This window comes from Ornithorhynchus anatinus, chromosome 2, assembly GCF_004115215.2.
Source record: "Ornithorhynchus anatinus isolate Pmale09 chromosome 2, mOrnAna1.pri.v4, whole genome shotgun sequence".
Lineage (NCBI taxonomy): Eukaryota > Metazoa > Chordata > Mammalia > Monotremata > Ornithorhynchidae > Ornithorhynchus > Ornithorhynchus anatinus.
In genome coordinates this window covers 76079973-76095032 of record NC_041729.1, presented here as the reverse complement: position 1 = coordinate 76095032, position 15060 = coordinate 76079973, and the positions used below count along the sequence as shown (strand labels likewise).

Genomic DNA, 15060 nt, shown 5'->3' with positions numbered 1-15060 from the left:
CCACCACTTATATGCTGTGTGACCTTGTGCAAGTAACTTCACTATGCCTCAGTTCCTTCATCTGCAGTATGGAGATTAAGACTGTGAGCCCCATCTGGGACAGGGATGGACTGTGTCCAACCTGATTATGAGAAACAGATTGGCTAAGTGGAAAGAGCATGGGCTTGAGAGTCAGAGGTCATGGGTTCTAATGCTGACTCTGCCACTTGTTAGCTGGGTGACTTTGGGCAAGTCATTTAACTTTTCTGGGCCTCAGTTACCTCATCTGTAAAATGGGGATTAAGACTATGAGTCCCATGTGGGACAACCTGATTACCTTGTATCTTCCCCAGTTCTTAGAACAGTGCTTGGCACATAGTAAGTGCTTAACAAATGTCATCATTATTATTATTAGCTTGTACCTACCCCAGCATTTAATACAGTGCCTGGCACATCATAAGTGCCCTTTCTAATAGGCCATGCTGCTTCTCCTCTTTGTCCATCCTACTGATAGTGAGATAACTTGTTGCTTGCTAGAATGTTTGTCAAAGGATAGACAAGAGGTAATTCTCTTCTGTAAATTTTACAGCATCTGGAAGCTCACATTCCCTTACTCCCTGTTGCCATTTGCAGTTCTGTTAATTACCTTGAAGGTCAATATTGACTCCTTTAGATCAAAGACTGCCTTTATTTGTCAGTAGAAGAAAGGACAAAGGGAAGAAATAGGCTTTAAATACTGGTTCAAGTTGTCATAAATTCTAAAACAGAGGGTTTGGAACTTCAAATGAGTTATGTTTCCTCATAAAATCTGTCAGATTCCCTACCTTTGTGCTTTGAATCTACAACATGCAACACATGTATATGTAGTGAAGGCAAAGCTGAAAAGGGATTAAAGATATTTAAACCTGGCCAATGAATTCAAAATCAGATGAGTATTTATACTGCTTTAAAACACCTGCAGAAAGGGAGGTTGAACAACTTCCCTAAATAAATTGCTTCAGCACAAGACATCTTCCACTGCCAAGAACTATTTCCTGTATCTATCCTGGATCCCTTCTCTTTGATTTTTAAAACAGTGCATTTTTTCACTGATATCACATCACATTTGAAGACTATCCCCCTTCAGTCTTTTCTTGTGAGCCCCACGTGGGATGGAGACTCTGTCCACCATGGTTATCTTATATCTGCTTTAGTACTTAGTACAGTGCTTGGCACACAATAAGACCTTAATGAATACCACTATTATTTTATTATTATTATTGATTATTGTTGTTTTTATTATTTCCTTGTAGAATTGCTATTCAATGTTTGAGACTCCAAACCTGAACACTGTATTTTAGTTAAGGGCCTGACCTGTGTTTAGAACAAATATGTAAGTGTGTATATAAAAACATGCACACATAATAATAATAATGTTGGTATTTGTTAAGCGCTTACTATGTGCAGAGCACTGTTCTAAGCGCTGGGGTAGACAAAGGGGAATCAGGTTGTCCCACGTGGGGCTCACAGTCTTAATCCCCATTTTACAGATGAGGGAACTGAGGCACAGAGAAGTGAAGTGACTTGCCCACAGTCACACAGCTGACAAGTACAGAGCTGGGATTCAAACTCATGAGCCCTGACTCCAAAGCCCGTGCTCTTTCCACTGCGCCACGCACAGGAGGGCATATTCTAAAATGTAATTGTAGTGGGAGTTGATCCCTGATTGACCCCAGGATTCAGGCACCTGGCCATTGGTTTCCAATTAGCATATAAGACCAGATGTGGTCTCTGCATTTTATCTACTTCATCTAATCTGTCATTTTGAGACCACTGTTTTAGTCTTTGCAGATTTTATTCTTGAATAGAAAGAGAGTAGTAGTTTTCCTTCAAATGCTCAAGCAGGATCATTTATCTTCTTAAATCAACTCAACTAAGTGTGCATGGAGAAGAAGTTAGTGGATGAAGACATTTTCCAAAAAAAGAAAAAAACAAACAGTTTGCCAGGCTACTTAAACAAAACCAATGAGTCCCTGATCTTATTTCTATTAGTAATATATATATAAGAGAGGAATGTTGAGGTATGTATGTGGTATCCTTAACTTCAATGGCAGACTTGTCAATTAAGAGTAGAGTAATGAATTGACTCTTTACTAAAATGAACATCACTGTCAGCTGATTCCTTAAAGCTAAATCAGATCCTCATAGCAGTTGCCATCCCCCAGGATGTGGTGAAATTAAAAGTCCTCTTTGAGTAGTTCTTGCTTATTTAGGATCTGTTTCTTGTTCAGAGAACTAGGATTCAGAGACGCAACCAAAAGGGGCAATAGGAGAGAGATTGTATTTTTACCAATAATTCAATTAGTGAGAACCACAGCTGGGAAGAGTTTGGCAAAATATTTTGTCAACTACGTGGAAACTTTGGGATAGGAAAAATAGAAGTACATATGTGAAAAATCAGGGCCAGATATATTTCTTTAAGAACCTGAGTAATTCAACTATTCTTTGAGCTAACGGAAAATCAAAATAAATGGTGAGGTGCCAGTTTTAACTGTCAGGGTAATATGTATCAGGATCTGGAAATATACGAAGTGCAGCAGAAAACTGAGAGCAGTTTCGCTTCTGATCTGTTCATTTACTGGTGATGATTATTGCTGCTTTGTTTTTTGTCTGCAAAGTGGATAATAGGGGGGAGGTGTCTGAGTGCCATTGCCTAAACAAAATGTCAGCTCCACTGGAGTTAAAGTATTCATTTTGGTACAGGAATTACTAAGACCAGCCCACCATCTACTAAGAATAATCAGTTAATCATCCCTTGTTTAGCTTGTGTCCACTACAGAAATAGCTTTCTCTTTTCAAGTGTATTCTTACCAGCCTGGAAGCCTGGTTTAGGTGGGTGGGAGATCTATTCTAAAAAACAAAACAAACCAAAAAAACCCCAAACTAACCAGTTTATTTCTCTTTCCCTAGGGATCAGAAAGGATAGACGAGGGGGGCGAATGCTGAAACACAAGCGTCAGAGGGAGGATCAGGATGGCAGAAATGAAGCGGGATCCTCTACTGACATGAGAGCCTCCACCCTTTGGCCAAGCCCCCTGGTGATTAAACACACCAAGAAGAACAGCCCTGCCTTGTCCCTGACGGCTGATCAGATGGTCAGTGCCTTGCTGGAAGCTGAGCCACCAATACTCTATTCCGAATATGACCCTAATAGACCTTTCAGTGAAGCTTCAATGATGACCTTACTCACCAACCTGGCAGATCGGGAACTGGTGCACATGATCAACTGGGCAAAGAGGGTGCCAGGTAAGAGAATAAACTTCGTGATGTAGCAGCCTCAACAATTCATAGACCACTAGTGAGGAAAATATCACCTTCTCAACCACTTGAGTTTCCGTATTTAATTCAGCTGTAGTCTCTTTAGGCAGTCACTTCTGCTTGTAAAGTTTATAATTCTCCTGGAAATAAGAAAAATGAGAAACAACTAACAGTAGGGAAAATCAAAGCCCTTTCACTACAAATGTTATCCACTCAGATTAAAATCTTTTTTCAGTATATGCTTATGTTCAGGCAAATTCGCCCTCATGCCTAGATCACTCACTTTCTGCTAGTAAATAAGATCTGTTCGGCTCAGAAGGTTTCCCATTTTGACAGATTTACTTTTTATCACACTCAAATTATTTTCAGTGATGTGCGGAATGTGTAATTTCATTAGGCAGCACCGGCTTCTATGCTACTAAACTCATGTCTGAGACTAGTTTTGTTATTGTTGTGGTCTAAAGTTCTCTTGATTTCCTTTTTTTTTTGTTTCTTGGAAATTGCCTACAGTTTGATCATTGAATAATAATAAGGTGGGCCCAGAAGAATCTTGAGATTCAGTTAAGGCATAGCACCAACATAAATTGTGCTTAATTTGTACAGGGAGAGGTTCTAGGGCACCAAATATCCACATCCCTCCCAACCTCTTGATTCTATTTATTGCTATTGTTCTTGTCTGTCCGTCAGTAAGCCCGTCAAAGAGCAGGGACTGTCTCTATCTGTTACCGATTTGTACATTCCAAGTGCTTAGTACAGTGCTCTGCACATAGTAAGCGCTCAATAAATACTATTGAATGAATGAATGAATGAACCTCCACCCAACATTGAACTGTAAAGCTCAGGAAATGGTAAGAGGGGTTGAGAGTTTTCTCCTCTTCAATGCCCAAGGTCCATGTGTCTCAGACTATGCATTCTTTTCTCCAAATGGGAGTAAACTGAGCTGTGTAGAGTTAAGCTCCTTTTAATAATCCTGAGAAGTTATACTGATTGCTTTGTTGCCTTTTTAAAGAAAGTTTACATTTTGGAGATCTTGGGGCTTCAGTCCAGCTCTAGAAGCCCCTCTTTTAAGCCCTGAATCTGGGACAGCTGGTCGGGGACTTTTTTTTTTTTTTTTTTAAAGCTAGTCTCTAGAGATGGGAACTCCCAACCACCTTTGGGAGCCCAACTCAGAGCTTTATCATCTGTTATTCTTTAAGAAACCATTCTTTAAAAAGATTAATAATGTCTCATTAGAATTTAAATAAACTTCTTCTTGTTTTGCCAGGTATTCTGTATTCTTTCAGGTCATTTTTATAGAAGCTTTTGGGTTCTTGAAGAATATTTTCGCCCCTTAGCATGCTCTTCTCTAGATTTACTCCTTTAACCTTCCCTCATTTCAGGTTTCCTCACTTTAGAGATTTTTGCTATTCCCATTTAGAACCTCTGTAGTTTCTCCACTTCCTATTTAAAGTCTAATGACTGAAGCCTGAACAATGTTCCAGTACGGGGATAGCAGAAGGATTACTTACCATCCATTGCATTTAAAAATGTCTTCTATCCATCTCTTTCTCACTCATATCTGTCTTTCATATTTTTGAGAGAGAGAACATGTGTGTCTTTTATTACTTCCCAAGATGGCACTGCTAACATGAATTCCTATCCATGCTTGTGAATATGGAGCTGAAAAGACTGATGTCAGACCAAGCCACATTCCTGTGTTGTTTTCACATAAGGCAAGATCCCAGCTGTGCTATTAGATTTATCCCCTCCAGGACCTGCCTCTGTGTTTGATCCTGCCTCTTGGTATCCCCAGGAGAGCAATCATATTTTGATTGCTGTCTGCTGGGTCAGTCTATTTGTCAGCAGTGGTCTTCCAAAGTCCACTGCTCATAATAAAATATCCCATAACCAAACTGGTCTTAGGATGCTGATATCTGAAAGAAGAACTAAAAGTAAAATTACTTTTTAATTAGAATTACTTCAGTGGCAGCAATAAGGCATTGTGTGGTGGTGGGTGGGCAGAGAGAAAGAAGGGGAGAGGTAAAGACGTGGGGCGTGGAGGGGGGTGGGGGGCACTCAATCTTTCTTGATTGTCCCCGCAGCAGGAGCCGAGCTGAGGGCGGGTTCAGGCCCTTCAGCCGCTCTCTGGCCTGGGCCCATGTGGGTAGGTTGCAGGACCGCTGCCTGACTGGACCACTGTCACTCTAGTAGCAGTGAAATAACATTCATAGTGGAAAGGGGGTCCTGTGACATTTTCTTCTACTAGAATCAAGTCTGGTCCATTCTGGTTTGCTACCGTCTTACCAAGGGACCTGATTTAACATATGGATTACTATGATCCTTAAACCTTTTCTTACAGAACTTGTGTTTAGTGTAGATACGTGCTGCTTTTGTGATAATTTTCAGTTTTGCCTCCTGGCTTCTAAACTAGCCAAAATCTTTGCTTGAGGAGAGAAGCCTCTTACGTGACCGTCTTCTGTCCTCATCTATCACTGTCACTTAAATGTACTTCTCCTTATTGAAAGTTATCTTGCTTTTGCTGGAATGTTTTTCTAATCTATTTAAATCTCTTTGAATTCTATGCCTGCTTTTCAAAGTGTGCACGACCACACTCGATTTTGCAGCCTCCACATGCTTGATAAACAGTAATTGATAATTTATTTACCCATATCATCAATACAGATATAGAAGAGAACCAATTCCCAGAAAAATCCTGTGGAACTATTAGAATCTTGGGAAATTTTCACCCTCCCGTGTTGAATCTGGGGCCACCTTAAGAGCACGGGCCTGGGAGTCTGAGGACCTGGATTCTAATCCTTATTCCACCACTTGCCTGTTGTGTAACCTTGGGTAAGTCATTTAACTTATCTGGGCCTCAGTTTCCTCATCTGTAAAGTGCAGATTCAGTACAATAATTCTTCTCCCTCCTAATTAGACTGTGAGCCCCATGTGGCACAGAGATTAACTTGTATGTATCCCAGTGCTTAGAACAGTCCTTACCACATAGGAAATGCTTAACAGATATCATCATCATCATTATTATTATTATGCTCACAAACCAGGACCAAGATGAGCCACCCTATATTTCAAAATATCAAGGGGAAGGCATGAAATAATAATGTTGGTATTTATTTGTTAAGCACTTACTAAGTGCCAAGCACTGTTCTAAGCACTGGGGTAGATGAAAGGTAATCAGGTTGTCCCACATAGGGCTCACAGTCTTCATCCCCATTTTCCAGATGAGGTAACTAAGGCATAGAGAAGTTAAGTGACTTGCCCAAGGTCACACAGCTGACAAGCGGCAGAGCGGCATTAAAACTCATGACCTCTGACTCTCAAACCTGTGCTCTTTCCACTAAGCCACGCTGCTTTACTAAGACTTCCCATCAGCAACGAATGGATAGGGGGCTAAAGAGACCCTCGAAACCATGATTGAACTACTCCCCCAAACTCAGCAAGATTGCAATCAGGGTTTAATTAACAACACAAATAGATCCTAATAGAATAGGAAGGAGAGGTTGGCAAGGTAATTATTTACAATTTCAGCCCATGTGGGTGGGCCAGGCTTAATTCACCCCCAAATCATTCTGAAAGTCAAATTAATCCCCACCCACCTTACATTTTATCCCAGATATAACTCAGAGCAAGAAAAATACCTTACCAAGTGCAGTTAGTTCTGGCTGGGCCTCAGAGGCAGGAATCAGGCTGGCAGGCCCAGTCTCAACAGTGCCAGAAAGAACAAGCTTCCCCTATTCAGCCCCTCTAGAGCTCAGCTCCACTCTGTTGGCCAAAAACCAATCCCCTTCCCAGAATTTTCCCAAAAGAACCTTTAAGAGTGGAGGGCTGGCCTGAACTAATTTATGACCTGGCTAACAGGAACATCACTTCCTGAGGAGCAGCGTGGCTCAGTGGAAAGAGCACGGGCTTTGGAGTCAGAGATCATGGGTTCAAATCCCGGCTCGGCCATTTGTCAGCTGTGTGACTTTGGGCAAGTCACTTAACTTCTCGGTGCCTCAGTTACCTCATCTGTAAAATGGGGATTAAGACTGTGAGCCTCACGTGGGACAACCTGATTCCCTTATGTCTACCCCAGCGCTTAGAACAGTGCTCGGCACATAGTAAGCGCTTAACAAATACCAACATTATTATCACTTGATTCATCTGTCTAAGTTGACACTGAATCTTTAATAAATAACCTGTGTTGTGACCCTCAAGCAAATTGTGCACTTATATAACATTAGTACATTTAAGACCATAGTTTCCCAGTTTTGTCAGTGGATATGGCACGTGGATTGTGACCCAAAACTTTAATGAGGTAGGGAAGGGGGAAGTGATGAAGGAAATCCCTGAGTCCTGTAACACTAATGTAAAAGGATAGTGAGTTGGTCCAGCATGATTTTCTCCTCACAAAGCCAAATAGATTGTTTTCTAGAGTTCTATTGCTTTTCAAATGTTTGCAGATTGATAGTTGACCATTTGTTCTAATGAACAGCCGAGTTCCTCATTTTGAACAATATCAATTGATATATATGTATGTATCTTATATATTGTACAAAAATACCAACATTATTATATAGCATACATTTATTGGCAGTTTTATGTATATGCATATATATAATATATATATCATTCATCATATGAATAAACCAACAAACTAAAAATGTGAGTAACCGCATAAAGTTTTATATAGCAAAGGCTACATAGTACTGTTAAAGGACTTTAGTTTTCAGAATTCTATCCATAAAACTGCATTAATAAATGGTCATAAAATGTAAAGAGACTTTGACAGTCACCTAACCTAATCTCCACCTGTAAGCACAAACATTTACACATTCTTGAAGCGATAGGTGACTAATCTTCTCAAAGTTCTTGTGTTCAGCTAAGTGTGTGTTCAATTGGCTTATCCAGCTGAGACCTTATGGCAGGATGGAACGCAAGCACTCTTCATTTTCCGTTTTTCTTCCATTATTCTCTGCCTTTCATTCATTTTGAAACATTGGTATTTCAGTTAATTTGTATTCTTTAAAAGAATGTTTCAGAAATATGAGAGAGAATGTTGAAATACTTGGTGAAAGTCTTCAACCAATTGTCAGCTGTGTGACTGTAGACAAATCACTTAACTTCTCTGTGCCTCAGTTACCTCATTTGTAAAATGGGGATTAAGACTGTGAGCCTCACGTGGGACAACCTGATTCCCCTTTGTCTACCCCAGTGCTTAGAACAGTGCTCTGCACATAGTAAGCGCTTAACAAATACCAACATTATTATTATTATTATTAATTGGATATGTTTTCAATATTTTAATGGTATTTATTAAGCACTTACCATGTGCCAAAGTTTTGAGCTACTACTTATGTTAGATTATAAAATAATTATATCCTAGTGTCTGTCCCACATGGGGCTCAAAGTCTAAGAGATTTAAGTCAAGTAAAAATCTGTTACCAGAAGTTTGGAATGAAAAACAGCATGGTGTAGTGAATAAAGCATGGGCCTCAGAGTCAGAAGATCATGAGTTCAGATCTCACTTGTGACCTGTCTGCTGTGTGACCTTGGGCAAGCCACTTCACTTCCCTGGGTCTCAGTTCCCTCATCTGTAAAATGGGGATTGAGATTGTGAGCCCCCTGTGGGACACGGACTCTGTCCAACCTGATTACTTGTGTCCAACCTGATTACTTGTATCCACCCCAGTATTTAGTTCAGTGCCTGGCACATAGTAAGCACTTAAATATCACAATTTATCGTTATTTTTATCAAGAACACAATAGGTTTGTGGCTTGCCATTCTACGAAACTCATGATAAAGAAAACCACATAATAAAGTGCTCTGGACACAATAAGCACTCAAATACCATTGATCAATAGGCTTCAAAAAACTTTTCATTATTATAGTATTTATCAAGCACTCTTTCAAGTTCTGGGGTAGATACAGGTTAATCTGGCCGGACACAGTCCCTATCCTACATGGGTCTCATAATCTAAGTAGTTTAAAAGTCTAACCACATAAACTTTTTTGTTTGGGATCTTTCACTTAAAACAATGTTTTAAGGTCAACCCCCTTCCTGGCACCTTCTCTGATCACTTTCCCCAGGCAGGATCTGATGGGTGAGTAAATCTGCCTTTCAGTTTCTTGCAACAGTGATAAAAATTCATGCTGGTTCTCAGTTTAAAAGGATACTTAGAGTGGTCTCTTGGAACCCATTGTATCTTGCTTCTCCTGGCAATGTCTCCTGACTTTTAAGGCCCAGGTCCTTTCCCTACTTACCAAAAGAAAAATTCTGAGAAAAGGGATATCAGCAACTGTGGGATACTGGAAGTGTTGGTGACATGGGTAGAGGAAAGTTTAGATGGGAGACTCTGAGGGTATTATAATAATGGTGTAGCATCTTTCAGTACTTACTATGTACCAAGTACTGGGATACATAGAAGATAACCAAATTGGACACAGTCCCTGTTATACATGGCATTCCCAGTGGAAGTTGGGGGAAAACCCGTATTGAATCCTCATTTTATAAATGAGGAAACTGAGGCACAGAGAATTAAGTCATATGCCCAAGGTCACACAGCACACAAGAGGCAGAACTGGGATTACAACTCAAGTCCTCTAGATCCCGGGCCTGTGCTCTTTCCACTAGGCATGTTGTTTTCCACGCTGCTTCTGGTATCTGAGCTGAGCCACAGTCGCTCAGGACCCAGCCGGCTCTGGGAAAATTAGGAGTAAAAGGGTAGTCTCCAGGAAGGGAGGAAGAAAGGGTGGAAGAGGGGACTCTCATTAGGGACATCTTGGAGGGCTTTGTGAATTGGGCTTTGTGAATTGTGCTGGCAGTGTTTCTTCTGCTTCTCTGTAAATCCCTGACTGTCTTCCCTGCTGGGAGCAAGGCAGAGGGAATTAAGCAGTTAGGACCTAGACTTCCAGCTCCAGGGTAATTGGGAGTACATGGGTAAGTCTCTGAGGATATGTGGGAGGGCCCTACGGAAGCTATGTGCTGGTAGTGGTTCTCTTGCTTACCCATAAATTTCCACAAAAAAACCAGAGAGGATTCTGATCCACCCTACTTCTTTCCCCAACTCCATCTACTTTTTGCTAGCCATGCTGGAAGCAAACTTTAGTAGACTTGAGAAAGGGATTGTTTGCTTTGTAAAGGCCCCTAAAAAATGATCCATCTTGGGGAGTTCACCAAACATGAAGACTGTTCATAAAGTCAGATTACCTTCATGATACTGTAAGGTAAAAGTCCAGGCTCTTGTAAAAGAAATCTGTAGGCTAAGTCCGGCCTTCTAGGTCCAGCCTATCCATGTAGGCCGGTCCTGGCAGGAGTTAAAATTTAGGGTTCCATATTGACACTTTAAATCTCCAAGCGTCCTGGAATGGAGCAGATCACTGAGGACAGATTGCAGTAGGCATTCTGGCTGCTTTACTTTCCCTTGCATTTCTTTTTGAATATCTCTATTTGGGAGGGGAGGATAAAGTTGACAGCTCATCCCATCCAACTACTGACATGAGTAACTGTTGGACCCAGCAGTAAAGCCTGCTGCCCTCTGGCACACCTATTTATTTCTCCTTTTGGGCTCTTAATGATATCGGTCAAAGAGCCCTCATGGACACAGTATATTGTTTCCCTCCCTGCTTGTCAGAAGATATTCATCTTTAATTTTTTCCATTGAGTGAGTACATGAGAAACAGTTGGTATTGAGCTCAGTCATCTCTTTAGGTTGACAGTAGGTGAGAGAGACCTCCAAAAATGATACGGTCCATTTTATGTAGGAGATAATTGAGAAGAATTTGAAACAAAAGTTCTTTGCTTTTTCATGATGTTCCCCATTACTAAACATATTAGTTCTAATAGGAAAGTAGTTGGTGGTTTGACACTGTTAGTTTAAAAGGCACAAATGATTCTGGAATGCGTAGCACTTATTACATGATTTACTTTTTTTAAGAACTTTTAATTTCTTGTAAAGGCCCAAATGAAAAATAATAATAAATCACATACAGCTATTAAAAGAATTTTGTCAGCCTTTGGTTGTTTTAAACACTTTCTTCCCATAGTTGATCTGTCTCAGGTTTTATCCAAGTGCTTAGTACAGTGTTTTGCACACAGTAAGTGCTCAATAAATACAATTGAAAAATTGAATGAATTAATTAAAAATCAAATAAACTTGCCTGACCAAATTGAAAGTAACATATTTTATCAATTTTTTTTTTCTGAAGCTAAAAATTCTACAATGGAGTTGTCACCTTCTGTAAGCAAAGTACTAAAAAGAACTTTTTTCTAAACACGATGTTCCCATTTAAGGGGTCAGCTCATATAGAAAGTGGCAATAATTTTAATAATGTGACTCAGAGAATAAAAATCAGCAGTATTCAGATTACAGCACTGTTGAAAAAATATTTCTGTCAAGGAGACCTTTTGAAATGACCTTTGAGTCAAATTGATTCTCTTTTCATATTGGGTCTGGGGTATGCCTTAGGGTTTCCACTGACTCATCAACAATATCCTCAGAAAGTCAATGGAAACCCTTAAAAAAAATATCAGGGTGTGGAGGGAAATGAGAACAGTACTCTGTGTCTAGGGCATTGTGGCATTGCATTTCGTAATCAAGTAAATATATTGTGGTCAAATTCTAATCAGAAAACCAGGCTGCTTACTAATATCCAAGATGGCCAAATTGGAAAACAACCTTATTTTCCCCAAAACTACCATGGGACTCTCTTCTTTAACCCATATTATGTCTCTACAGAAACAAGTAACTTAGAAATACATAATTCAAAACCATGTACTTTAACCATCATTCCTTCAGCTTTTGAGCTTTATAAAGGGAAAGATTGTTAAAAAATATTCAAAGATTTGACATGGCATTAGTATTGCATTTTGTACTAAAGAGGGATATGAGCTCCAGTGCTATTCAAAGCTGCTTAAATCTTTATATTGAATTATGTTTCTCACAGCAAAAATTTTCAATTGGTTAACAAAGCATATTGTTAAATCTTTACCCAAAATATTTCTATTCTCTAATGTCTGCATCAAATTTTAATATGTAGTTAAATCATGAATCCTGAATTGATTATGATATATGTATATTATTATTCTCCCAGAAGCTTGAATTCTGTCTCTGGACTACTATTCTCATTTGTTACAACCAATTCATTTTCTCTTGAACTGTATTTCTGCAGGGTTCAAGAGCAATTTCATGCTTGAAATATATGATCTTGCTCCATTTTCTTAATTAATAATTAGGTAAGTGCCTAGTAATAGGCTTTCATTTCCTGTTGAAGATTGGGAACTAAAACTAGGACCCAGATTGCCCGTCTTGCAGTTAAATCAATAACCTACCATTTTGTACTATGGAAATAGTGATATAATGCATGGATTCTTCATAAAAGACAGCTTTGATGGTGAGATTCTATTCATTTGTGCGTGGGGCTGAAGAAAACACTGTTCACCAAGATGCTTTTCACATTATGAGGCTGCAGAGATAATCTTCAGCTAGGATGGCTCAGTCGCCTCCTGAAGTAGTGCCTTCTGCATTTTTCAGATTTGCTTCTTGGCTTCTCAAGCTGCCCAGGGTAATAATGATTAATAGTAACAATTATGGTACTTGTTAAGCACTTACTATGTGCCTAGCACTGTTCAAAGCACTGGGGTGGATACAAGTTAATCAGAGTGGACATAGTCCCTGTCCCGCAGGGGGTTCACAGTCTGAATTGCCATTTTACGGATGAGGCAACTGAGGCAGAGAGAAGTTATGTGATTTGCCCAAGATTACACAGCAGATAAGTGGTCGAGCCAGAATTAGAACCCAGGTCCTTTGGATTACCAGGTCTATGCTTTATCTACCAGGCTACATAGGGTAGTTAGGAGAGAGCAGAGCTTTCTTAGCTGCTGCTCTCTCCCAGTTGCCAGAGCCATGCTGCATCAATTGAGGCTGAGTTCTCTTTTGCCTGTAAGATGTTTCTTCTGCCTTTCTTGGCTACCTTCCCATTTATCACCTCAGCATACAACTGCGGTTGGGTGAGCTGAACGGTCATCCATTCTCCTCACGTGCTCAGCCCATTGAAGCAGTGATGAGGGAAGTGTTGTTGCAAAGCTGGTAGACTGAGTCCCAGGAACTCACTGTTCATTATCTTGGTTTGTTCTTAACTGAGTAAGGTATATAGATGACACTGGCATAAACTGCAGAAAATCAGCTAAAGCAGCTGTGGAAGTTCAGGTCTTGAAGCTGCATACAAAGTTAGATGTTACGAGTATTTTGAAAAGACCTTCAGTTAGGTCTTAAGGCATGCAGTGTACTTAGAACAGTGCTCAGCACTTAGAACAGTGCTCAGCACATAGTAAGGACTTCACAAATACTATCATTATTATTATTACTTTTCTCCATCATTCAAACTAAGATAGTTGCTGACAGTACTCAAGAATGCCAGAGGCCCCTTTACAGACCCGTAATCAATTGATAGTCAATCTGTTTACTACTTGATTATGAAATGCAATAATATCAGCAAAGTACATAAAAAAGTTCTTTGCCGAAATCAACATCACCTAGAACATGTCACCTTAGAGGACCCAGACCCCCGCCCATGATCTGGAGTCATTATATTCCTCTCCCAGGTCTCTCTAGTCACAGGTGCTGCATCTGTTACAGCAGATTCACCCCAAGGCAGAGGATGAAAAGGCATCTGTTGCCAGATCAGTTCCACACAGGATAGTTCAGATTGAAAATAGGACTACACAGGATGAAACTGGGTAATGGCCAATGCTCTTACTCAATTTTCCTGTTGTATGTTTGCAGTTTGGGCCTGTTTGTCTCCTCCTTTAAGTTGTAAGCACCTCCACTTTTTCTTCTTTTGTATATTCCACACCATGGCACCCATGTATGCTAATGATAATAGTGATAGTTAAGTGCTTATTGTATGCCAAGCACTGTACTAAGCACTGGGGTAGTTAGTCAAGTTAAATCAGACACAATCCCTGTCCCACAGGGGGCTCACAGTCTAGGAGGGAGAACAGGCAATTAATTCCCAATTTATAGAAACTGTCATAGAGAAGTTAAGTGACTTGATCGAGGTTACACAGAAAACAAATATAGAGGCAGTGGAAAGGTGTAAACCTCTAGGATGGATTTTCAAAGAACTGTTTGACTCAAGGAAAGATGAACTTCAAAATGCGAGCCACTCCAATGTGATTTAGCCTTTCGGAGGAAGTGATGGGATTTCCAGCCCTTGAATAATTTCAAATATGGCTTCATCATTTCCTGTCCAAAGCAAGTGTGTGAAGTTTGTCAGCATTCCTCCCAGCTGTAGGTTTAAGGGTGAATGAAGTAATTCCTACATACTATCTAGTAGAAAGTATACTGTGCTTTCTTGATAACTTGGGTTCAAAATTCCTAAATGTCTTTAACGCCTTTATGAGAAAAATGTCTTTGCCACCTTTATGAGCAAATTTAAAGGACCTGTGAAAAATGTTAGGGCTTCTCCTTTGCTTCTCTCACCATCCCAGCTCTGCATTACTGAATGCATTATCCCAGCATTTTAACTCTACCACTGTAGGAGGGCGGGGAGTAGAATTGTTTAGCAACTTTAACTCAATCCCCTTCCCTCCCGAACCAGAGAGATTTACTGTGCTACTGCTTTGTTGTAGTAGTAATAGTTCTGAGAAATTGCTTACTGTGTGCAAAGCACTGAACTAAGTCCTGGGAAAGATATACAAGGATGAGGTATGCATAGATTCCTAGCCCCATAAGTGGTTCTCAAGCTAAGAATGAGGAAGATGGGGTGGTAGGGTGGGAGACTGGCTTCAGATGCCCAAGAAAAGG

The 15060-nt window shown here is 40.1% G+C and overlaps 1 protein-coding gene across 7 annotated transcripts in view; it reads left to right on the top strand.

Moving 5' to 3' along the window:
* ESR1 (estrogen receptor 1) overlaps positions 1 to 15060 on the top strand; it is a 276758-nt gene that overhangs the window by 124696 nt on the left and 137002 nt on the right. For all 7 annotated transcript variants that reach the window (XM_029057453.2, XM_039911144.1, XM_029057452.2 and 4 more), the window contains exon 5: positions 2929 to 3264. In XM_029057453.2, the coding sequence (XP_028913286.1) occupies positions 2929 to 3264 (336 nt within the window). The remainder of the gene's footprint in view (positions 1 to 2928; positions 3265 to 15060) is intronic.